Source organism: Gnatocerus cornutus, unplaced genomic scaffold (genome assembly GCF_029298725.1).
Source record: "Gnatocerus cornutus isolate USDA-ARS CGAHR unplaced genomic scaffold, icGnaCorn1.1 Chromosome13, whole genome shotgun sequence".
NCBI lineage: Eukaryota > Metazoa > Arthropoda > Insecta > Coleoptera > Tenebrionidae > Gnatocerus > Gnatocerus cornutus.
The window spans coordinates 1942767-1966586 of NW_028275361.1; the positions used below are offsets into that span (position 1 = coordinate 1942767).

Sequence of the window (23820 nt, forward strand, 5' to 3'; positions counted from 1 at the left end):
GATTCGTGTTGAGAAATCGCACATTCGAACCATTTTATTACAAACGATATTTGACAAGAATTGACAGTTCATAAAGCAATGTGTCCATACAAACAACACAAAATTTCCATGTCATTTAGTGCGCATGTAGAGATAGACAGAAGATATCGTTGTCTTTCTTTTTGTTACTAATGGCGGTACCTTATAAAACAGAAACTTTGATCTAGTGACCTTAAAATTTTGGAAGAGTTGGTGCCACCTGGAATGTAATGAGGTAGAGGGGGATGACATTGTCAAATCTAGAAATCTGTCAGTTTGTGCGAACGGTGCGAACTTGGCGAAGGGATTTATTTACATTAACCTATTAATTAGAATTGCTGAAGTTGCTGGTTTTCAAAAAGTGAACTGAAAACGCATTCATCAACGAAACAACAAATTATGACGGTGCTGTCAAAGTGATGGCAGACAAGGTCGGCAACTTTTGGTTTATAAAAATGTCCCTATAAAGTACACTTCTCCACACAATTTTTTGGTACAGTCCCAAATTTCGGGCCAGGTTTGACATTTGGACCTCGCTAAGGTCTGAAATGAAGTATACTGCCTGTAAAGTATGCAACCTCCCACTCTGGAGGATCAACAAACCGTGGCGGTCTATTTAAATACCATTGAAAGCGTTGTTTCGATGCAGGATTTATTTATTTTTGACTGTGTTTTTACTATGGTTGGGTTGAAACCTTTTAATATGTATTATCTATACTGCCATTGTTTATTTTAAGACACTTTTGGCGTCATTAGTGGTCCAAAAACGCCAACGAATGACGAGTTTCCAAATTTGGCATTTTAAAAATCGCAAAAAAAGTTACAGGCGTTTGTCGCTTGACGATGAAAATTATAATAAAATGAAAATATCTGCAGATTAGACAAATAAATAATAATAGTGCTTTGTATTTTAAAAGAATAAGCTCTTATCTTCGTTAATTTTAGAAGAAAGAATTTGAAAATGATAAATTTTCCACGAGTTTTTGAATAAAGTGAACTTTTCCTTGCTGTTGGACGTTTTCGATTTTTAAATAAGTTGCTCAGAATACACTCTACAAAATTTCAACTTAAAATTTTTATTTCGATTTTCTTTAAATATTAAAATTTTTAAATTCGATCATTAATTATTGATAATGAAATATTATTATTTTGTTCATTTCAGTTGAATAAATGATTTTGTTTATTTTTTAGATCGCATAAAATTATACTTAATGGGAAATCAAAATTTAAAGTTGAAAGTGGTTCAAAATTGTGTAAGAAAGCATGGACAACATTGTACATATGTACTAAGAAATTCATGGCTCATTTTGGTTCGCCAATTCTTATTATACAATGTGTTACTGCTTAAAAGAACTGTATGTGCTAAAATAAAATTGGAAATTTTTTATTTAAAGACTCGTCATTTAGTATAAATGAATTTAAAATTCGATTCTAAGCAACTTGTCTTACTTGTCTTAATAATACCTATCTTTAAATACATGTATTGCAAAGTTGCAAGTTGCATATAAATATTCCTAAAAAGGAACATTACAATTTTATCAAAATTTAACTTAATATGCCAAAAATTATAAGAGATACCTGTGGCGTTATTAATTGAAGCCACGATGAGAGATAAATAAAAGTAACGTAAGTTTGTTAAAGAACTGTATTTACAACTATCTTATGACGTAAGATGTGTGGTCGACTGATTAGATGTGTGGTTTACAGCAGACTGGTGGTTCGAGGGTGTCGAACCGCCCATGTCGTAAATCCTGGGCGAACCCAGGGCGAACATAAGGGAAGAGGGGAAATAAGTTCGAACATCCTCCCCCGCGAACAAATGTGAAATAAAATGTTTCATGTAGCATGCAAATGATATAAACGAATGATAAATAACTACAAATAGCAAGAAATGTTTGAAAGGAAAAACTTAATACATATGTACCATGCATATGCTTAAACTAACGTAAATAATTCCAATAATAATTGCATAAATCAAAAAAGCAAAAAAAAACAACTTAAATCTAACATAATAACAATGAGAAATTACGTTATAATTAATAACATCATATTATTTTGTTTCCTGATTTTCGTCCTTATTGTCAATTGGTAGCACACACACCCGGTTTACCGCACGTTTTGTGATGCCCGCATTACGTCATCCTTTCCGGGGTGAACTTTCACGACGCGGCCAAGTCTCCACTGCAGAGGCGGAAGGTTCTCATCGCACAAAACGACCATCGTGCCGATTTTCACGGGCTCCTGGTGTCGTTGTCTCCATTTCTTTCATGGTTGCAGCGACGCAAGATATTCCTTTGCAAAGCGCTGCCAAAAATGTTGGCGCATTTGCTCAACCCTTTGCCATCTCGACAGTCTGCCTTCCTTGATATCACATAATGACGGTTCGGGGGGAGCCGGTAGTGGCGCTCCAATTAAAAAGTGTCCTGGAGTCAGGGCCTTTAAATCGTTGGGGTCATCATTCAGCGGAGTTAGGGGACGGGAGTTCAGGCAGGATTCTATTAAAACTAGAATTGTGTTCATTTCATCCAATGACAGAATTGAAACTCCCGCAGTTTTCTTAAATTCAGCGTACACTGATGTATAATAACTCAAGTTTACTTGGAAAAAATAAGCGGAATGTCGATATCAGAGGTGGCACGATTTTAGTCATGAATTTTCGCGAAAATTGCGTTTTCTATGTAGGTAATATACCTATTTGACGAACATAAATAACCACGGAAACTTTTCATAGACGCAACAACACTCTGGCGAATCTCAGAGTGTTAATCACACTACTCTGACGTCACACGCTCCAATAGACAGACGTCTGACTTTATGAACGCACTCCAGTGTAAGTACATCAATAATAATAATAATTTCTACACGATATTACCGTTGACTACATCAAAAGAACTAAGATATAAAAATATTTTGAATATTATGCTTCAATGTGTACTAATACATTTTTAATTTATTTTTTAACAACGTTAATTTCAGTTTCAAGTCTTTGGGCTAATGATTTTCACATTCCATAAAACCGTTTCCTTATTTTAAGTTGTAGTCTATTGTTATAGATTCTTTATAAATAATATTCGCACTAATGTGAGAAGTTATGCGTACGACAACCCCGAAATTCTTTGTTTACTGACGATAAGTGGCGGTTTGTGTTCATTTTGTTTAGGGAGGCAACGTTTTTTGTTCAGAAAGACATGTTGGTAATCATTGATTATACCAGTTGTTAATAAATGTTGTTAAAGTTTTTATATATTTTGAATTCAAAAAAACGTTTCAAATAATTCTGTTGGTTTAAACGGATATTTATGTCTCGTTCCCGAGAAGCACGGATAATCGAGGTTGTACTGCATTTGATTGATGGCAGGATCTAAGACTCCATTAAAATTTTGTTTTAGACACAACCGAGAAATGGTGCCTTTTTTTTCTTTTGTTTGGCTCAGATTGATTAAAATAAACTTTTTCAAAGATGTTAATTTAAAAATTAAAATAACAATCTTGACTTCTAAAACGTATTAATTTTAAAAGAAACGCTTGTAATCGGTTTTTTGAAAACATACATAAAAATTAACTTAAAGTTTTCTAAATAATTTTTCTAGTCAGTTGCTTCCTTTGTTGACAAATTATCGAAATCTGAATTATTTTTATGTAGTCAAAAACTTAAATTAACTGTGTTTACAACTGGAGATGTAAAATTCCATCGCGTTGGAGCGGTTGTAGGTAGCCTATTACCACAGATTTTATCTAAAATATGTGTCCGTTTTGAGGATTTTGAAAAATAAGTCGAGAATTAAATGACTTGCCATAACTGCAGCACCGTCGTATGTTTGGGCATTTTTTTCTAAACTAAATTTTCCAAATGCATCTGTCAGAAATTAGAATAATTCATCAGAAGTCTAGAACCAGAACCAGAACTGACGTCATAAAACCCCATGAACCTTTCTAAAGCACTCTCTCCGTTTTTAACATATCTTATAATTACCAAAAGTTGAGAACGACACGTCTATTTCTAGTTGTGAATTACAACTTGCGCAATCGAATCCAAAAACTGAATTATTATGAAAGAAATTCTTCAATATGTCATTTCGTTTAGACATTAATAAAACCAGTTCTTTAAAATTTCTTTTTATTCAATGATTCTCGACTTTTGTTGTCTCCGCGAAACGATAGTTCCTGATTAGAAAGAAAGATACAAATGTCAACAAGTATTTTTTCAGTTTCTCTATTTTTTTTAACTGAATTATTAAATTTTAGTATCTCGTTCTGACAGAGTCTATCAGAGTTGATATGTTTTGTGTACATCTGCAAGTACAAGCGATGTGCTCTTGGCTTTTTGCATGCTTTTCTAAAGAAGGACCCAAATTTTTTATATTATTGTAACCCAATTTTGACCAAATAAAAATGTTTTGGCAATGTTAAACTACCAGTTAATAATTTACACTTATCGTAGCACGAATTTACGACACTGCGTGACGGTAAAAAATAAATAAACATGGTAATACTTAAATATTATATTAAAAAAAAAGAAAATTAACAAAATGAATATAAATGTTACAACTTCTTGCAGTAAAATAAAAATGCATATATAATATTAATTTAATTTAATTGTTTTAATCGGTTCTTTCCAGAAAGAAAAAATGTAACAATTGATTTATTGATTTCTAGATTGGAGGGACTCTCAAAGCGACGAAGTACAGCCTCTAAAAATTAGAAACAAAAGTTTAAACTGCGTTAAAAAATTTACATATAATTTACCTTTAAGCACAGTGCTTAAATTTAATGCGTTAAAGGATTCTTTACCTCCTCTACCAGCAGCGCTAAACAGCAATGTTGCCTGTGGTGTAACGATTCTTTTTAATATTTCGTAAACCGTTCTGTGTATGTTTTCTCCGCCTATAAGAACCATGAAATTCAGCTAAAAAAAATAATAAAGTAAACTCGTAGTAAGTAGTAAGTAGTAAGTAAACATGCGATGGTTATTTTATATTAAGCTTGCTGACCTTAAACCAATTTCGAAGCCTAGAAAATAAATTCGTCAAACGCCCATATACGATTTTAAAAACATCTTTTCTCTGTTTCGATTTTTATTTCTAGAAACGCATTTGTAGGACTTTTCGATGACTGCCTGCTGAAGATGTTTCTTTACAGTTATTACAATCTGATCAGTACAGGCGCAAACTGTTTCATGAGAAAAACTGCGACCGACAGTGATATAAAATAAATTCAAAATTAAAAATATAAAATGCTTATTCTGTCAGAAAATTATAAAACTAATATAAAAAAACACAATTCTAAAAAATACTTTAAAAATTTGAGTTCATTAAAAATATATAAAAAAAAATAATTAATTAAACAACAGAAAATAATAGTAGATTATGTAACAAGTTTTATAAACGCCACTTTAGTCACGAGTTTGTTTAAGCACGAGCGGAGCGAGTGTTTAATAAACGAGTGACTAAAGAAGTTTATAAACGTGTTGCATACTATATTTTTTCTACGACCTCAAATTTTTCACCACAATAAATAGGTACTGAAGCAAAAATATGAAATACATACTAACTTTCCCAAAATTTAAAATATTTATTTCTCTATTGTTACATTAATAGTGATATTAGACACATTTGAGCAGTTATTGAACTGAATAATAGGCTTGCTTGAGTTATTAAGGCTCAACTCTGTATTATTGTTAAGTTGACAATGAATGTTGCTTCCGTTATTTTCACTTTAGATCATCTCTTGTATTTCATCACCCATCTCGTTTACGCTATTCCCATAATTATTAATTGACTGTACTGTAGTGTTTACGCTATGCCCATCATCATTAATTGACCCTACTGTATTTAAAATTCGGTTGGCAGTTGTAATTTTGTTATTTAAGGAATGGTCGATATATCCTTCTGCAACTGTGGTGCTACGCCATCCTCCATGTCATTTAAGAGCTGTTATATCAGCCTCAGAGTCCACCAGAAGTGTCGCGGAAGAACGACGAAAGCAGTGCCCCGTGTAACAATTTGCATCTGGTAGTTGTAGAAATTTAGCAATATTACATGCGAGACTACCAAACTTATTGATTCCAATGGGTTGTCTAGTACACGTACCACGTTGATAATTCAAAAAGAATCGTGAAATAGTTACATCGGGAGGACGTAATTCCATGTATTTTTTACATATATTGTAGAAGGTTCCTCCAACCACGAACTGGCGTTCGGTTTTTGTCTTAGTATCAGGAATATGAATTAACAGGGCTGTTCCCATATCTTCAACATGAGATGTTTGTATTTTCATTAATTCTTCTCTTCTACATGCCCCCATAATACCAAAAATTAAGCCAACCTACAATATTATTTTTAGAAATTTCTGCAAATGGATAATTTTTACCCACCTTCGTAAATAAATAAATTTCATCTGGTGCTGTTGTAATGAATTGCCTAATTTGTTCCGGAGTTAAAATTTTGGACTTCTTGGGCTTATAACCATCAGATGTTCGCTTCAGGAATGCAATTAATTTGGGATATTTTTTTATGTCAATGTTGTTTTTGAGGTTAAGTGTCATCTTTAGCATCGAATAAGTTGCCCATAAAGACGATGGTTTCATTCGTTCACATAAATTTTAAAAATATGCCAGTAAAACATTCTCCGAAAATGAATGCGCCTTCTTAACAGAACACCACTCCATGAAGAGTTTGTAAGCTCTCTCGTACTGGCATTTTGACTTTTTCGGCAATAAATTGGCCGTTGCCGACGCAACGACCTCTCGAAGATCAGGTGGGGTACAGTTTTCGAGGTCGTTATCACTTTCCTCTTGCATTGCGAAGGGGAATGAACTAATCTTGAATCACCTGAATCACCGAAATTTTTCGCAAACTGTCAACTGTCAAACTGTAGCTAACTTCAACTCGTAACTAAAATACAACGCTATCTTCAGTCCGTGACTATAGAGCTACTTTAGTTACGGGTGGCTCGATGTATTTAAAATGTCACTTAGCATCACTTAAGATGGCCATTTAAAACGGCATTTTAGATACGGTCGTAGAAAAATAATTTTACTCTTGGTCCCCTATAAACCTTTTGAATTTCAGTTTTTCGGAGCTTTGGTTGGGGACTTAATCTCCTTTTTCAGGTGTCTTTTCTAAGGAGGTCCACATCAGACGTCTAGCCAACGATTCTGTTAAAAGTTTTAATTAATATATATAAATATTTAATTCCTTGCATACTTACTGCGCACTTTTTCAAGGGTAACCACTGCACTGGACCCTATTTTACCCTGAAAGGGGAAAAGTTTAAAAAATCCTAACTTTATAAAATTCTTGTTGAAGACTGTGGATTTTAAACGTGCTCGCGCATCCCACTTAATAAATAATTAATTGGATTATAAAAAATATAATGTAATTTTGAATTCTTGACGGCGAATGTGTTGAATACGTTTTAAGGGCACTAAATTAATATCTAAGTTTGTTCAGTTTAAAGTTTTTTAATGAGAATATTTATGCTTCCCTGCCCTGCATGTGTTAAGATTTTAATTAAACATAAGTACATATTATGTTTTTGTGGCGAGAAGTTTGGCTAATGAGAATGATAGGCAGACGATACTTTTAACAATTTTATTATATATTATTACATATTTTTATACGAAAGGATATTGATCAATTAAACACAGTAAAAATTGCCCGAAAATATTCGTGTTTTTTAAATTTGTTTTGCCACATAAATTCATGCATATAAGAGGCGAAAAAGGCGGAAGGTGCCAAACTGTCGCCGCAACTTCATTTTCGCCCTCATCCACATGTTCTCTGCGTTTTGAGTGTGGACATCAGGATCTTGAGGATCCACAGAGTGGTGCCCTCCATCCATCAGACACTATAATTGTTCCTGGCAATATCATCCTAATTTTTTGAATTATAAATAATTTAGAATTTTGAATTATAAATAATCATAAATTGATAACATAAAAAATAAAAATTATCTTTAAAAAACATACAATCCAATTTTGTTGCAAAAACAAGGGAAGTGTAATCTATTTCGTCTGCCAAAATTTGGGCTCTTGTTAGAATTTCGGCCGGCTCAACAATGAATTGTGGGGCAAACCTTCTTTCAGCTAAAAATAATCCATTTAAAAATAAACAAAACTAAATAAAAATAAATAACATACCTGCCATTTTAAAAATTGTCTGAAAAATATAAAGAGCGGGGGAAAAGAAACAATAAAACAAGCACTAAACTACACAAAAGTGGAGAAAAAGCAGGCAAGCAAGAAAGCAATGAAGAGTTATTAAAACTAAATTTTTAATAAAACTATGAGTATACAAGTACCTAACTTAAAAAATATAATATAAACTAAAAATACTAAAACATACTCTAACTATAACACTAATAAACTTAAACTAGACAACACACTAAAACTACTTTAAAGATAAACTAAAGGCTACTAAAACTACAACGAAAAAAGCACTAAAAAATATCCGAGATTCTGTAAATTGTGTTAGAAAGGAAATTATATATTATATATTATATATATATATATATATATTATATTATATTTAAAATCATCTGCCTACTATACTATTTCGATCAATAGTTACGACTATAACGCACAGTTTGATATAAATAGCAATGACAAATCGTAATTTATCATTAAATTGCATATTCGTAACAACATTAAGACAAAAATGTGATTTTTCAGAGTACCTATTGTGCTAATTTTCTCATTACAATGATTTGTGGATTTAAGCTTCTATTCATACTTATACTGAAGTACCGCTGTATGAAAATACAAATTGGAAAGCTTGGGTCAATAAAATGCAAAAAGTGCCGAAATGTACGGGAAGGTTCGCGTATTCTTTATCCCTAATCACTTTATCCATCTTTACCCAGTTGGGTTTTATTGCACTCCCTCGCCAACCAGTCATTCCGAGAAGCGCCCATTCAACACTCCAACTTCATTAAAGGAGATTTGGAAAAACCGGCCAATTCTCTAATCTTTACTAAACCCCGGTTGTTTGGTACAATTATTTAAACTGAAAAGATAACCCATTTTACATAAACTCCCAATTTGTCTCTGAATTGCATTTTCAAAACAAAATATGCAAAAAGTGACTTTTTAAAGTGTCTGTTTTGTTAATATTTTTAGCGCGAGCCAAGGACTGTCAACATAATTTGTCAAAGTAATGGCATTAACGAAATCCCCAATTTATGAGATGCAAAATTATTTTGTAAAAAACATTTGCTCAAGAAAACAAATTTACGCTTAAACATTCTTTTCTTATCGAATTGCACGACGAGTGGAAGAACACTACTAGTTGCAGATGTAATGTGTAACTGTAGTGTTTAAAAGAATCAAACGAAAAATTTTATTAACGTTCAGAATAATTTTGTAATAATTTGCTGCCACTCTTCCATTCTTTCATTTTTGTTAAATTTGAATTAAAACTTATTTTTGAAAGTCTGTTTTAAACTTTAAAAACTGGATACACGAAAAAATAGCAGTAAATAGTAGTAAGAAAAGTGCTTTCCAGCTCGTGAAAAGTTAATTAACTCGCTGCACCCGTTAATTCAACCCCTTTGCACTCATTCGAAAACCAGCATTTTTCATTACTTGTAGAACAGTCTACTATTAATTCATAAGGACTCCATTTATTCCAATAATTAACGAATTTTAAAAATAAGAGTTAAATTCGAATCATAATAATCCTATTTTTATTTATAAATAGCTATTTAATAGCATGGTTGTCTTTGTTATGTGGACTATTGGTTTTTGTCTTTACTAATTTAAGAACATGTTATTGTCTTTCCTTTTTTATGGATTTGCTAAAAATTAAAACAAAACACAAATATAATATACATAAATGTATATGAAAAAGCAGTAAATGCAATAACATGTACTTGAAACAATTGAGTTATGTAACTGTGTTAACCCTTTCAAGTGTTGAATATTGTAATTCATGGTTCATACAATAATGGTGAAGTCGAAATGTGATCATTAATCAATTAATTACTCAAAACGTTTTCACACCAAATTTCGTCAAAAAATGCTGACGCGCGTTCCGATAGCAATGCTACAATGCTACGTTCCGATAGCAATCAGAGCGATGATTAAACTATAGTATTGTAGATGTTCTTAAAATGCGACTAACCTTTAGTGCATAGTAATAAATAACATTTACTAAAATATTCATAAATGCTGGAACATTATCATGAACATAACATTATTATGAAAAGGACAAAATAGTGGCAAAGGATCTGGTATGTCATCCAAATTCAACAGTTGTTTTCTTAGTTTATACTTTATGACCAAATAAGGTAAATGATTTAAACAAATTCTCGCTGTATTCCTAACATATTGGGTAAATTGAGTATTAGGTTACACAAGGTTTTGTAGTCCATAATGTCTTCTGTGGCAGTTGGTTTTCCGTTTCATGAATTTTAAGACATTCAGAACATTTAGGCAATTGCTTGCGATTTTTTTTGGCTATTGCACCTGCCACATAAGCAGTCGCAAAGTCCAAATCTCTTGCCTCATCCACTACAGGAGCATGGGTGGCTAAAATTGGAGTAGCCAGGCGATTAACAATTATTTACTAGGCAAATTTAACGTGGGCAGAGAAAAATTCTTTAGTGTGTCTTCATAGAAACATCTGCTAGCGAAATGACCCAAGCAAATTGTATAATTTTTGGTGGACTCGCCAATCTTAGGATTATTTATCCGCTTCGGCCAAACATTCCTAATATTTTTGTTAACTTGTATGTGTACTCTGAAAAAATTTAGACATATATCTTTAACTATTAAAATGATATTGATTCTTACTTTTTGGATATAGTATCACCACATCCAGGAATACAATACCCTCTTCCTCCTGGAGTCATGTTTTAATAAAATAATATAATGTCTGTTTTAACTATGTGATTAAATTAGGTACTAACACTTTTCTAGACACTATATAAAACACTTAACTATGTCCACAACTAACACGAAATTTAGAAAATACACAAAACTTAAAACGAAACGAAGAAACAGGAAACACACTAAATAAAAGACAAAACCAAAATGAATCTGATAGTTTGCAGACTCTGCACAAATTTCAATTCCTACAATCTGTCAACGACGGCGCTTGCTTAAAATAAAAATACCTAGCGCCACCTAGATCAGAATCCGCAAGTAGTGATTTTTGTAAAGGGGATCTTCGCAGTCGAACAGTATTCAGATTTTTTGTGTGTAATTTGGCAGAAATAACTTAAGTTGAAAATAAGCAATGGTGCAACCAGTATGTAAGAAAGAGAAAGTAATACAAACATTTAGAGAACTAAAATTCGACACTTTCAAGTTCCCTGTTATTGGTCGAAAAATGGTTCTGACCTGACCATAACAAATTAACCGGATGAGCTTTGAAGGATGAATGGGAGTTTACGATGCTGATGTGTCGGTTTATGGTAAATAGAATTAATAAGCATAAAAAATACATATATTGAACAAAATTATTCTTTTCCCTCCTGTGAATTTACAAATTATTGCATTGAAACATTCAGCAGCATTATTTTTCATATTCAAAATTAAGCTGTGGGCATTTTGAATCAGTCTTTTTCCGCATGCTTCTATGTCTTCGAAGATTTCAGACTCTTCATCTGTGGAACTAAATTTGCTTCATTGTCTTCCTTTCTTTGACAAAAGTAACTATCACAACAATCGTGTAATCCAAAAACATGTTTTGGACTATTGATGATGTCTTTTGTCAGAAGAGCCAAAGATGTCTTCCAAACAAATTTTTTCTGTTCTTCTATACGAAATTGCCTTCTTTACAGCGTTATTAGTCTGAATATGTTATTATTGAGACATTTACACAGAGTCGGAGGTACTAAAGTCTTTTTCGAACTGAATCTTAGCTTACCCAGGTCTCTAAGTTTAGAGCAGTAATTTCTGAGTAAATGGTTAACACACTCAATTTTTTTAATCGCAACACAAAGTTTTTTAAAAACGCTACTGTCTTCGTCTCCCACAAGCTGTGTATACATAAGTCCATGCATTGCCATACTTTGTCTGTTTGCGTTTCAGAAGCAATTATCGTAAATTAAAAATATTTTTAAGAATTATTAAATATCTCGCTACATCTTTAATTCACATTTTATTTTCATTTTCGTGCTTTTGGCGATAAAAGAAACATAGGTTGCCACCGATTTGTCAATTTTTATTTTCGAAAAACGTCGTTTTTGGCGTTTAAATTACATATAGTTAGCACTAGATTAAAACTGTTTACCTGAATTTAAAGCGCCAAAAAATAATCGAGTTAAGACAAAAAACCGGTAGCCAATCCGGAAGCTGAACAGAATTTGAAAATCTGTAACTATGGACACATACTATCGTCTATTGGTCAGACTCGTTGCCTAGGAAATTGGGATGGCCTTTTACTCCATATCTAGAATAAGCTTTCGGGATTGGTTGTGAATTTTTTATGTTTTCTCGAATACTATTAAACTTAAGCAATTTTTGTTTTGAAATTTACCATCTGTATTGCTGTCGGCACTCTCCCTTGCTCTGTGGGTCACGAATTTTGGGACATCCTGTATAGAACAGATATAAACCCTTCCTGTCGAAGACATGTATGGAGCGCAATTAAGACCAAAACATACAATTGTATTCGTATAAAGCCCCATTACACTAAAAACGCAAAAAATGTTTCTTTCAATAGAAATGAGAAAATATGCATCTTTTAGATCGATTGTTGCAAAAAACATTTTTCATTGATTAGTCTTGCTACAGTCCTAGTGTCTTCAAGTTTGAAGTGTTTAGTTTTTAAATGTTGGTTGAGACTCTTTAGATTTAGAATTAGACGTTTAGTTCCGTCTGGTTTTGGACCCAAAAAACATTAGAAATAAGTTGGTCTCTACAAACTGCAACTCTACTAATAGCTCCCATTTTTGTTAATTTGTTTATTGAAACCTGTAAGTCTTTTGCCTCAGAAACCGACCATTTGGGTTCCTTTGGAGTAAATACTTGCAAAGGTTTTGTAAAAGTTCCAAACTTATACGACTGAATGTGAGATAAGATTTTTCTGTCACATGTGATAGCTTCCCACTTATGTTTATAAAGAGCTAATCTCCCTACCGGTGTAGTTATTGTCGCATTTGTGGGCGACGATGTGGATTGGTTCTCTGAGTGTTCTTTTAATTTCGGATTAGGCTTGGGTCTTAGGGCAATTCCAGACTGTTCGATTGATTTTGTTGCTTTTGCGCGAGTATCCAAATCGCTCCCAAAAAGCCAGCCATCCACTGTGGCTTCCTGGAGAGTTGGTTTGATGTTGAGCAAAACAAGTTTTCTCCTGGCTACAGATTCTCTGAAATGCAAGTCGGCTAACATTCGTCCTGCATCGCTCAATGACTTAAGAATGGTAAGATCTTCTCCTCCTCCCCCCTTGTTTGTTCAAAACTAATCTAAGGGCAGAGATACTTGCACCAATTTCGGATTGTAAATCTTGCAGTTTCTTGTCTTTACGACGGTTGGATTCAGCAAGAGCTACTGAGACCTCTTTGTTCAATTTTGGCGGTTGAATAAGAGGGCAGTTGCTGGGAGTTGGATATTTATCCATCAATGATTGTAGGTGTTCAGTGGCTAACTCATCTGTCAAAATGGCGGACCAATGTTTAGCAATTCCGGGTTGGATGGTACTGTGTCTGGTCATTCTCCAACACAGTCAAGATTTTCTCGTCAGTGAGGACGCTATTTTGCAGCGAATCATCATGATGGAGATTGGAGGTTGTTTCCACTATGGAGTCTAAATGGGGAAAAAAAAGATTCTGTATTCCATTGTCAAACTCAGGAAATAATAAGTTCATAGTTTTAGAATGATGGGTTCATTAAAGAACTAAATTCTAAAACTTCAAGAGGTGCAGTCCTTGGCAGCCACCATCATCTTGAAAGGGGTTGTACTACATTGACGACCAAATAACAGTGTTTTCATGGACACTTGTTTAGTGTACTCATTGACACTTGTCTGTAGTGTAGTAAATCAAGTGTAACCCTTTTGTAGTAGAAAAAATTTAAAAACGAAAAAAAAAACATTTATTGTGTAAATCGTCGTCTAAGCGGCAACATGCTCAATGTCAATTGTGAAAATATGTTGTTACTACTTTTTCTCAAATGTTTTTTTTTGCGAAAATCTTACTGATGGGGATTATCTTTTGTATTACTGACTAGGTCTAATCTTAAGCTAAAATTTGATACCAAATAATAATTGAGAAAAATTACTTACACTGGCAAAAAACGGTTTTTGTAAAAATTGGGATTGCGCATGTTGCCGCTTTTAGATGGACGAAATATTCACGGTTACATTTATTAAAGCTTTACAAATTTACAAAGAACGACGTTATTTTTGGCTGAACTTTTTTTTATTGATAATACATAGATAAAACAGTCTTTTCTTGCATAAACTGTAGGCTTAAAATATGGTTCACTTCTATTCGATTTTGTTGGCTCCACTTCATTGCAATATTTAAATTTTCCTTATGTTCACGTAAGCGAGTGCTTCCACTGTTCACACTATACGGCGTTTAATATAAAAATTGTCATGTTCACACTATCGCATCGTTCATATGACAGGAAATTCATGTTATCGAGCTTCTACTGTATCTACATTTTTGCTCATATTTTAAGTTTGGAGCAACATGAACAAGTCCATGCTTGAGCTACTTGCGTAGGTTTTTACGTAATTATAAGGACTGTTCAAAAAATGGTACAGATTTGTTTGATATTTTTAAATTAAATTACTAAAAGTGAAATTCACCGGCTGATGAATAATTCTCAGTTTCTCTCGTATAAATGATTAAAATTTTATTTCCGACATATGGCATTTAAATCATTCTTATTGTTATTATTAACGATCATAGATATCTGTTTTTTAGACAATACATATTCTAACAGTGTCAACTGAAGGATTTTGGCACGCGTGTTCTTTAAAGACACCTTACAAAAGTGATCTTTGCCTATGCAATCATTGTGAAAAATCGGTTCCAATCGTGGTATGTTCGTTCGTTGTTGGTATCCCTTGTCAAAAGTTTAGGAATTTATTTTTGATTTTAGAGCAAACACTTGGATTCCTCTTCATTGGACACAAACAATTTTGTAAAATTATCCATGAAATGTGAATTTTGTGTAGCATTTAATTGTCAAGCTCGTCATCTTACCTGAATAACCCTGTATACACATTAATTTCTAATTATATTTCAGTGGTTCTAAACTTGTTTGTTGATGCAATGTACAAAGTGAGTCACAAAATTGCAACACAAAATACACGTTTCACTTTGCAAATTTTATTTCCACGCAACTTGCAAACCTAGTTAGTGGATAAATTTGACATTAGAAATAAATCTGTTAAATAAACGAAGCAAATTGTTGCAAGTATTTGTGTTATGTGGATAGGATCCTCATGTTCAGTAAATGCTCAATAAATGCTGTTGCAGCCGCCAGTCCCTATGCACGACGATAGCCTGGTAGCACCATGTACAGCAAAATGTTAGGTTATGTTTTGTTGGATCTGCAATATTTCTAGTACTGAATTAGCCCCGTCAACAAATCGTCAATGTAGAAATGTTTACATATAACTCGACTTCGGAAATTGGGCGCTTTTGATTCTTTAGATTGAATCTTTAAATTGATCTCTTTAGATTTTGCTGGAGATTCTTGGGCCAAACATCTTTGCGAGGTTTGGGTTCAGCACAAATTGAAAAGTTCTGAAACCGATTAATACCGTGAATAGATCTGATTGCGATTCTGCCATAAAGTTGTCGTTGAAACTTCGGCCGTTTGTAGTTTTTGAATATACGTGAAAAATCGTGCATATTGTAAAGTCCGTTTTTTTTTAAACCACCATGACCGCAATTTTCCCCTGAATTACAACCGGCAACGTTGGCTAGGGAGATTTTTGGTGAGAAAATAATTGTCAAATTTTTGACATTTCTGATAATTAGGCAGTGTTTCCGTTAAAAACGTTTCTTATACTCCTCATTTATTTTGAATACCGCATTTCAAGGTCACAATTTGTGACAGTTGTGGAGCTTTACGACAAATTTAAGAGGATTTATGTATTGAAAACAATCACGAACAGGTCTTTGGGTGTTCCAGTACTCATTTATGTTCAATTCAATGGATAAATCTTCTCAAATTTATCGTAGAGCTCCACAATTTTCACAAATTATGACCTTGAAATGCGGTATTCAAAATAAATGAGGAGTACAGCCTGTGATTTCACATCAAAGGATTTAATAATAAAAAGACTCAGCACAGCCGAAAAGCCGTTTTGTGTAATCAAATTGTCAATTAGGCAGCTAACCTATTTGATTTTATCACCAAAAAGTCACCATCGACGGTGACGTAACTGACGTGACCTGAGCAAGTCCGTTATTCGCAGTTATCGTTGAGTTCTTCTGTCTTTTGTTGTGTTGTATTGGTTATAAGAAGTCTTCATTTTTAACAATTGAATAAATTTTAAACATTTTGAAACGTATTGCTATCATAATGCCTCCGAAAAAAGCAGCAGCAGCAGTAGCGACGAAGGCGGTTAAACGGACAAAAAAAGAAATGGCAGTTGAAGCAGAGGAGCTCCAAGAGAAACCACTACCCAAACGCCGAGCAGCCAAAAAGGAAGAAGAGGTCTCTGAGGAGCCCCCCGAGAAACAAGCAAAAGGTAGAGCAAAGAAAGAAGAATCTGTGGAGCCCCAGAAGAAACCAGTTAAAGGCAAAACCCAGAAAGAATAGTCTGAGGAGCCGGCAGAAGGGATGAAGAAACCGACTAAAAGCATAGCCAAAAAAGAACAGTCTGTGGAGCCAGCTGAGCCTGTGAAGAAGCAGCCCAAAAGAGGAGCTAAAATAGAAGAGGCCGAGGAGTTCGAAGAACTATTTCTCACCTTAAGATTAAACGTTTTTTTATTGAGGTACAGTTTTCGTTCCCGCTGCGGAACCTGGCCTGACCTGACCTTTTTTTTTCTGTGGAGGGGAAATCCATCATGGACACCCGGAACTTTGGTTCAAACGCTCCGTATAGTGCCGGACTCTTACCGGCTAAAACCCCTCCGTGTAACCGTTCCATGCACCGGAAACACCTTTCGGCATGGCTTCAGTGCACGACACTCCCTACTATATGATTGCTAACTCGACTTTCTTTCCTCTTCCTCTTTCGCTTTCAGTATGTCCACCACGTACCTCTACAGCTTTCCAGTTCGTGGCGCTTTGAAGCGTTGTCTCCACAATGTTTTCCGCTTCTAGGTGTACGGATGTTGTCTTCCTGGCTTCTCTCAGTTTACTCATCCATTGCCTACATCTGAAAAATGTAAGGCCATCCTTTTCAGATAGCTACAAAGTTCCCGTGGCCGCTCAGGAATTTCCTCATGTTTCCTCTCAAGCCAAGGGCGGACCTTGGGTATGATTTTTTTCGTCCGTTTTGCGGCGTCTGTCCGTGTCCATTCCTCTTCCCATTTCCTGATAGTCTCATTTCGTGCTGCAATCTTGCTCTCGGGCCGGTTTTCTTCGTTTCCATACCTACGCTCCCTCGCTAACAAATGTATCGAGATTGCGCCTGCAATTACCTGTATTGCCGCTGTGCTAACAGTCCTATAGGCACTAGCGATTTTTCTTTGGGGGTTTTCAAGCACGGTGCTGTACCTCGCTACGCTCATCCATTCACTCCATATAGGAGCTGCATATAGTATAGTTGAAATCACCACGGAGCCGAACACCCTTCGCCTGGATGCACGAGTTCCACCTTTATTTGGCATAATTCTTTGCAGGTTGTTAACAACTTTCATCCTCCTATCCGCAGCGCTTCTAATGTGACATTTGCCCTGCCGCCCACTCAATAGTCTCTTCAATAATTTCTCTGGTTTTTCCGCAGACAATCTCGAGTCTGTGTTTCGGAAATTCCCCCTTTCTGAGGAAGTTGACTAGCAGTTGCCGTAGAATTTCCGGCTCTCGCACTGCGATTAGTTTGATAATTTCTTTACTTTAAATTATTATCTCAATTAAGACAATATTTCTATTTTTAAAGTCGTATTAATACATTTAAGGTCACTAGATCAAAGTGTCTGTTTTATAAGGTACGGCTATTAGTGACAAAAAGAAAGACAACGATATCTTCTGTCTATCTCTACATGCGCACTAAATTTTGTGTTGTTTGTGTGGACACATTGCTTTATGAAGTGTCAATTCTTGTCAAATATCGTTTGTAATAAAATGGTTTGAATGTGCGATTTCTCAACTCGAATCGTTATGGTGTATTTGTTTCCTCCGCCGTAAGTGAATACTATTTGACGTTTTATGTACGACGACTTTCCACAAATTTCAGAAAACTCCAAATAGAAGGTAGATGGAAGTCCTATCGAAGCCGACAATCATTGTGATATTGGTTAAGCAGTACGTATTGGGGGAATACTAAAGTTGGTTTTTCTATATGAACCCTTGAGTACTTATAAGGTTATGGAATTTTGTACCTGTTAGTTTACGAATTCCGTGAACTAAATTTAAATAATGTTCCCCCAATTTGTCTTCAATCGCTTTTGTGTTTCAATAGCCCCAACACCAACATGAAGTTCTTGCATTCAGACGAATAACTCGTTCATCTTATTGTTAATATGAGTTGAAAATCAAATCTATGGGCAAGAAAATGGAAGAAGGAAGACTCACATGTGGTACATCACAAAACCTGCGTTATGGACAGAAATATTATTTCAAATGCATAAAACACAAGCAATGATATTGTAAAGTGTAAGTATATCGGCCTCAACGGTAAACGTTCTCAAATGTGTTGTAGGACCAACTGACTGCTATCCTTAATGTAACAGCGGGGCCTCATAAACTAGCAGGTGGACAAGACACAATACTTGCACTCATCACTTGAACAGTGTAGATACAGTCTCATGAGAAAGACACACCATCGCTTTCAACATCAGCGGCAGAAGATGGTTGGTTTGAAGCCGCTGCTACTTCCTCATAATGAATGTAAAAACTGAAAATGCAATGGGACATGAAATATACATAAGATATGCAAAACTGGTTCTATAGTTTAATGTGGCGTACGAAGGTCCTTAAACTTTGATGTCTCTTAACTACTGCTACCCCAGTTCTTAGTGAATACATATATTTCTCACCTACTTAGCAGTTACTCTACACCATCTTATTGTTTTACTCACAATTATGACTAATATCAGTCTCATTATTCATTTATAAACTTGTACTTGGTTCTTGTTACTTTATATGAAAATTTCAAGGTTTCATTGCAACAATCTGCATACAGTGTTGTTCATCCTTAAGTTCTTGAATTTCTTTCCACATTCTTTACTTCTTCTTGATTGCATTTGTGGTTGTTGTTTCAGAATTCTTCTTTTGACTATTTCATATACTGCTCATTTATTTCCTCACTATATGTGCCCCTTCTATTTTCCATGTTCCATTGCTCTCAGTTCTTCTTTAGATATGATAATTCTACATTTTCGCTAAAGTACACAATATATAAAGTATTTATAACAAATTACATTTATGCTCTTACTGTATACACGTCGAATCGTTGAAACACTGCCAAATACAACGCTGGAGGCTCAAGAACTCGAACAAAGCACTAAAATACATTATTCGCACTTCAATGGAATTGATCGAAATGTTAATTTACTCCTTACGTATTCAAATGGTCTCCTGTAGTGTTAAAAATAGATGTAATTTTGTATTTCAGGGTGATTTAAGTAAATAATTTTAACATAACCTTAATATTTGTTCTTGATATTCATTTTGTTGCAGTTGTTTTGCATAAACTCATTCAAAATCTTAAACATGTCTACTTCTTCAAACTTGTAAATTCTTTCTTCTTAATAGCCCCTTTAAAATATCTCATGTACTTCATTTTCTGCTCATGTATTTGCTACTTCCATTTGTGCAATGCTTTCTCTCAGTTACTTTAACATCTCATCATTGTTACTACATCGTCGGGAGAAGCTACAATATAATAATTGCTAATAACATATTCTAATTAGGGCGTTACTGCATACAAGTCGAATCGTTGGAGATTAGAAAAGACAGTGCTTGAAGTCCGAGACCGTTTCTGAGTGTTGCACCTCCTTAACGTGCTAAAATGGAATCGGTTCTAATGTCGGTTCGCTCACCTCTTACGTATTCACATAGTCTGTTATAATGTTGGAACCAATTTTCTTTTTGTACCCACGGTTTATTTAAGTGTATTTTAAACAAATAAATTTAAGATAACCTTAAATTTTGTCAATGACAAATTTTACGTCAACAATTTTATGACAATTCCCTAGAATCTTGCGTCTCGTTCTAACCCATTGCTTTATGGACTATGTCTGTCTCTCTTGAATTGCGCACTGAAAACTAACAGCGGTACCTTATAAAACAGACACTTTGATCTAGTGACCTTAAATACATTTTTTATACAGTGCCATCTTATGTACTTTTTGTGCACCAACTACAAAATTGACAGAATTGACAGATGATCAAATTTCAGATTATTTCAGTTGAAAGAACACAAATAGTTGGGCAGTTTCTGTGGCCTAAACTACAAACTTATCAGGATTAATTTAGTTTACAGATCCAATTACTCGAAGTATTACTGCAAACCTTTTTATTAACTCTTCATCAATGCCCGTGATTTCTGAGGAAACTTTTTGAGTTTGAAAAAATTTCCGAGCAGTATTTCCATCATTTGTAGTGCCTTCTGCTTGCCTGACTTGATCAACCCTTGACGTTCACGAAATTTTTCTTGAATTCTTTGTTTTGATGCAGATTGTACAATTTTGTGTTCTTGAGATTTGACTGACCACTTTTTAAAATCCAAATTGTACGCTATATGCAGAAGACATTCATTCAAAAAAACGAATTTTGGCATGCAAAGGGGATAAACCAAAGTTGTAAAATTTTTCATTACAGTTTTTCTTTTCTATATTTGACAAATCATTCAAGTCTTTGGGGCTTGCAGAACAAATGTAGCAAGGCATAGCTGAAGACGTTTGCGAAAGCACATTACAAAATTTTCCATCTACCATTGTCATAATCAAAGTGTGCTTCACCTGAGCAGGTCCAGTGCCAAAGTTTGTAGGAACAAGTGACTATATTTGGTTTGTGACTCTATTAACTTCACTTGTTATAACTTCTGGTGTCTCCTTGCAGAAACATCTAATTGGAAGACAAAAGTTAGTTGAAGAAGTTTTTTTATTTTTCCATATTACTTTTGAATTGTTAAGTAAATCAAATATTTTGATGGGTACTAAAGAAGCCACAAATACAGAAGAATCATCCCAACCATTCTAATCCATTTCTTGTTCCACAGCTTGCTTCTATAAGCTCTGCCCCGAAGCTCCATAACACCCCATTTGGTTACCATTTGGTAACCATTGTTAAATTTTAAACACCTGCTTCATCAAAGTTTATTGATTTTAAAATTCTTTTAGACATTACTATACAGGGTCCGGCAACACTTGTGTCCACCCCCAAAATCGTCTTTAATTTTAAAGAGAAAATTTTGAAAATTTGCATACACTCACAGTTGACAAAGCTCTAGAAGCTGACGCAAAAATTTGTTTTTTATCACTGATAGATTTGGCGTCGCGACGCCTTAAAAATCTAATTTTTAGGTAATTGTGAGGTTTTATGATATCAACCCCTAATTTTTTTTTTTTTTAATATAAATGTGTTAAAAATATCTCAGTTGTTATTTTAGATTTAATGCAAAATGTCTTCAAAATTTGGGGAAAAAATGCTGTTTTATCAAGTTAGTTTCCAATTTAATTACGTCAAAATTGGGAACCACGTTTACACCCATCTGTCAACATTTTGTGTCACAAATGACATCTATCCTTTGGCTCGCTTTAGATTGTAACAAAAGTTTTACTTGGTGAAATTGTCGCTTTGTCGATGTTAATTAACGATTTGTGGTGTCCATAAAGTGCAACATGCCCGTGTTAATCAAAATTAACCTTTATAAGAGTGAATGAAGTGACTTGTGAAATTTTGGTGTAGACGTAGTTTGCCCCTGCGCTGTCATAATTTTGAAAACTAACTTGATAAAACAACGTTTTCTTCGCAAATTTTAAACACAGTTTGCATTAGATTTAAAATAAAAACTCAGATATTTGTATCACAGTTATGTTGAAAAAAAATTGAATTTGCGAATATTTCCGCAAAAACTCAAAAATCGCTAAAAATTATACTTCTTAGGCGTCGCGACGCCAAAACTATCGGTGATAAAAAACAAATTTTTGCGTCAGCTTCTAGAACTTTGTCAACTATGAGCGTATCCAAATTTTTAAAATTGTAACTTTAAAATTAATGACGATTTTGGGGGTGGACACAAGTGTTGCCGGACCCTGTATATATAAAACGTGTACAGGCGGAGCGCCTCTAATAAAACGAGAATACCGGCGAACGAGTTACGTAGTTTTGCGCGAGTACCTTCTTTCACCGATTTTTTCTCGACACTTCCGCCGAGCTTTCCCAAACGTACACTTTCCCGAGATTCCGGTGGTTGTGGTTTGGTCCTTTTCCGATTTTTGCTTTTCGCGTGAGAGACTTTTGAAAGTCGTTTTCGTTCGTCCGCCTTTGCTGACGTGGTAGATGTTTCAAAATGCTTTAATGTTCGTGGGGACAAAACCATAACCATTGAGTCGAGAGAAGTCATAAAGATGCAGTAAACATTTCAGAAAAGGGTCTGATTTTTTGTACACACAACATGTACGGTAGCGGCTTTTTTTCTCGGCACTTATTTTAATCGGTTCGAGCAACGAAGGAAACATTAGCGGAGATTGATTTATTAATCGAATTCGACTTATTTTTAATACAGGATCTCTTTGACCATCAAGGTGTGTTTTGGGTATGTATGCGTAACTTACACAAGAAAATCTTTAAGCATATTTCAAAACTTCAATTTACAAGCGCGAATGCATTGTTTAATCACAGATTATTATCATTTGATGGACAAACATTTCTTGATACTCTGTATAAAAAATTTGCATAAATACCAAGTATCTAACAGGCTATTTTTAAGGATACTTATGCGAAAGTACAACAGATAAATGAAATGAACGTGACGATTATCGAATTTTATTACGACTCGGTCGATTTTTAATCGTTGATATTAGACAGACTAAAAATGCGGGAAATCTTTACACAAAAGGAGTAAAAAATAAGAAAATTTCAGAATCTGCTAATTTACTGGTTTAATACTTTTGTATAGTGAGTACTGCAATTAAGCCATAAAATCACTATTTGGTACCTGCTGTAACTTGACAGCGAAGCTTCAAATACTACTGTATTTTTTACCTCCTCTCTTGGGATCTGAAGTGGTAAACAAACTGGACCGCCGCTTTCGGGTGACGAAGACTTAATTACTTAAAGCATAATCAAAGAAACGAACGTGTAATCAATTTCGTTTTTTTAAATTTTAATCCATTCCCGACCTACTACAACAAAGTCGTACTTTATTATCTCTCGAAACCGTAGCGTATCATTTTTCATTAATTTTTCGCATATTGGGATATTTCTCGAAACAGTTACCCATGGAAATTTTATTAGTCCTAACTTATTCTGTTCTGACGATATAAATAAAATATTCTTTATAATTTAATTCTTAATTCTAAATCGACATCACTGCATTCCTCTTCACACAACTAAAACAACGACCATCACACAGCGATAGTCGCGATAAACAAATATGAACTGGACGAAAACAATAAATTAACAAGGGATTAAGAAGTCCTGATGGTCGTTTTATTGTAGTTTAACAAAAAAAGAAAAGGGAACCGTTCATCATAAATACCCCAAAAACTCAAGTACCA

General features: G+C 34.3%; 2 protein-coding genes and 1 long non-coding RNA gene across 3 annotated transcripts; all 3 read right to left on the bottom strand.

Annotated features, from left to right (window-relative positions):
* Positions 1-5801: 5801 nt before the first annotated feature.
* Positions 5802-6730, bottom strand: LOC148166795 (uncharacterized). The gene is made up of 2 exons (XM_088048471.1): positions 6392-6730; positions 5802-6342 (listed from the first exon to the last, which is right to left on the bottom strand). Exons 1-2 carry the CDS (start codon positions 6602-6604, stop codon positions 5938-5940), a joined length of 618 nt encoding a protein of 205 aa, XP_087904597.1. The 5' UTR covers positions 6605-6730; the 3' UTR covers positions 5802-5937.
* A 10406-nt stretch (positions 6731-17136) lies between these two features.
* On the bottom strand, positions 17137-17793 carry LOC148166796 (uncharacterized). The gene is made up of 3 exons (XM_088048442.1): positions 17404-17793; positions 17192-17341; positions 17137-17160 (listed from the first exon to the last, which is right to left on the bottom strand). The coding sequence occupies exons 1-3, from the start codon at positions 17791-17793 to the stop codon at positions 17137-17139; spliced, it is 564 nt and encodes a 187-aa protein (XP_087904568.1).
* A 1737-nt stretch (positions 17794-19530) lies between these two features.
* On the bottom strand, positions 19531-20379 carry LOC148166797 (uncharacterized). Its single transcript, XR_015770936.1, has 3 exons — positions 20023-20379; positions 19657-19969; positions 19531-19598 (listed from the first exon to the last, which is right to left on the bottom strand). It is a non-coding gene; the product is annotated as an uncharacterized LOC148166797 (long non-coding RNA).
* Between the last annotated feature and the right edge of the window lie 3441 nt (positions 20380-23820).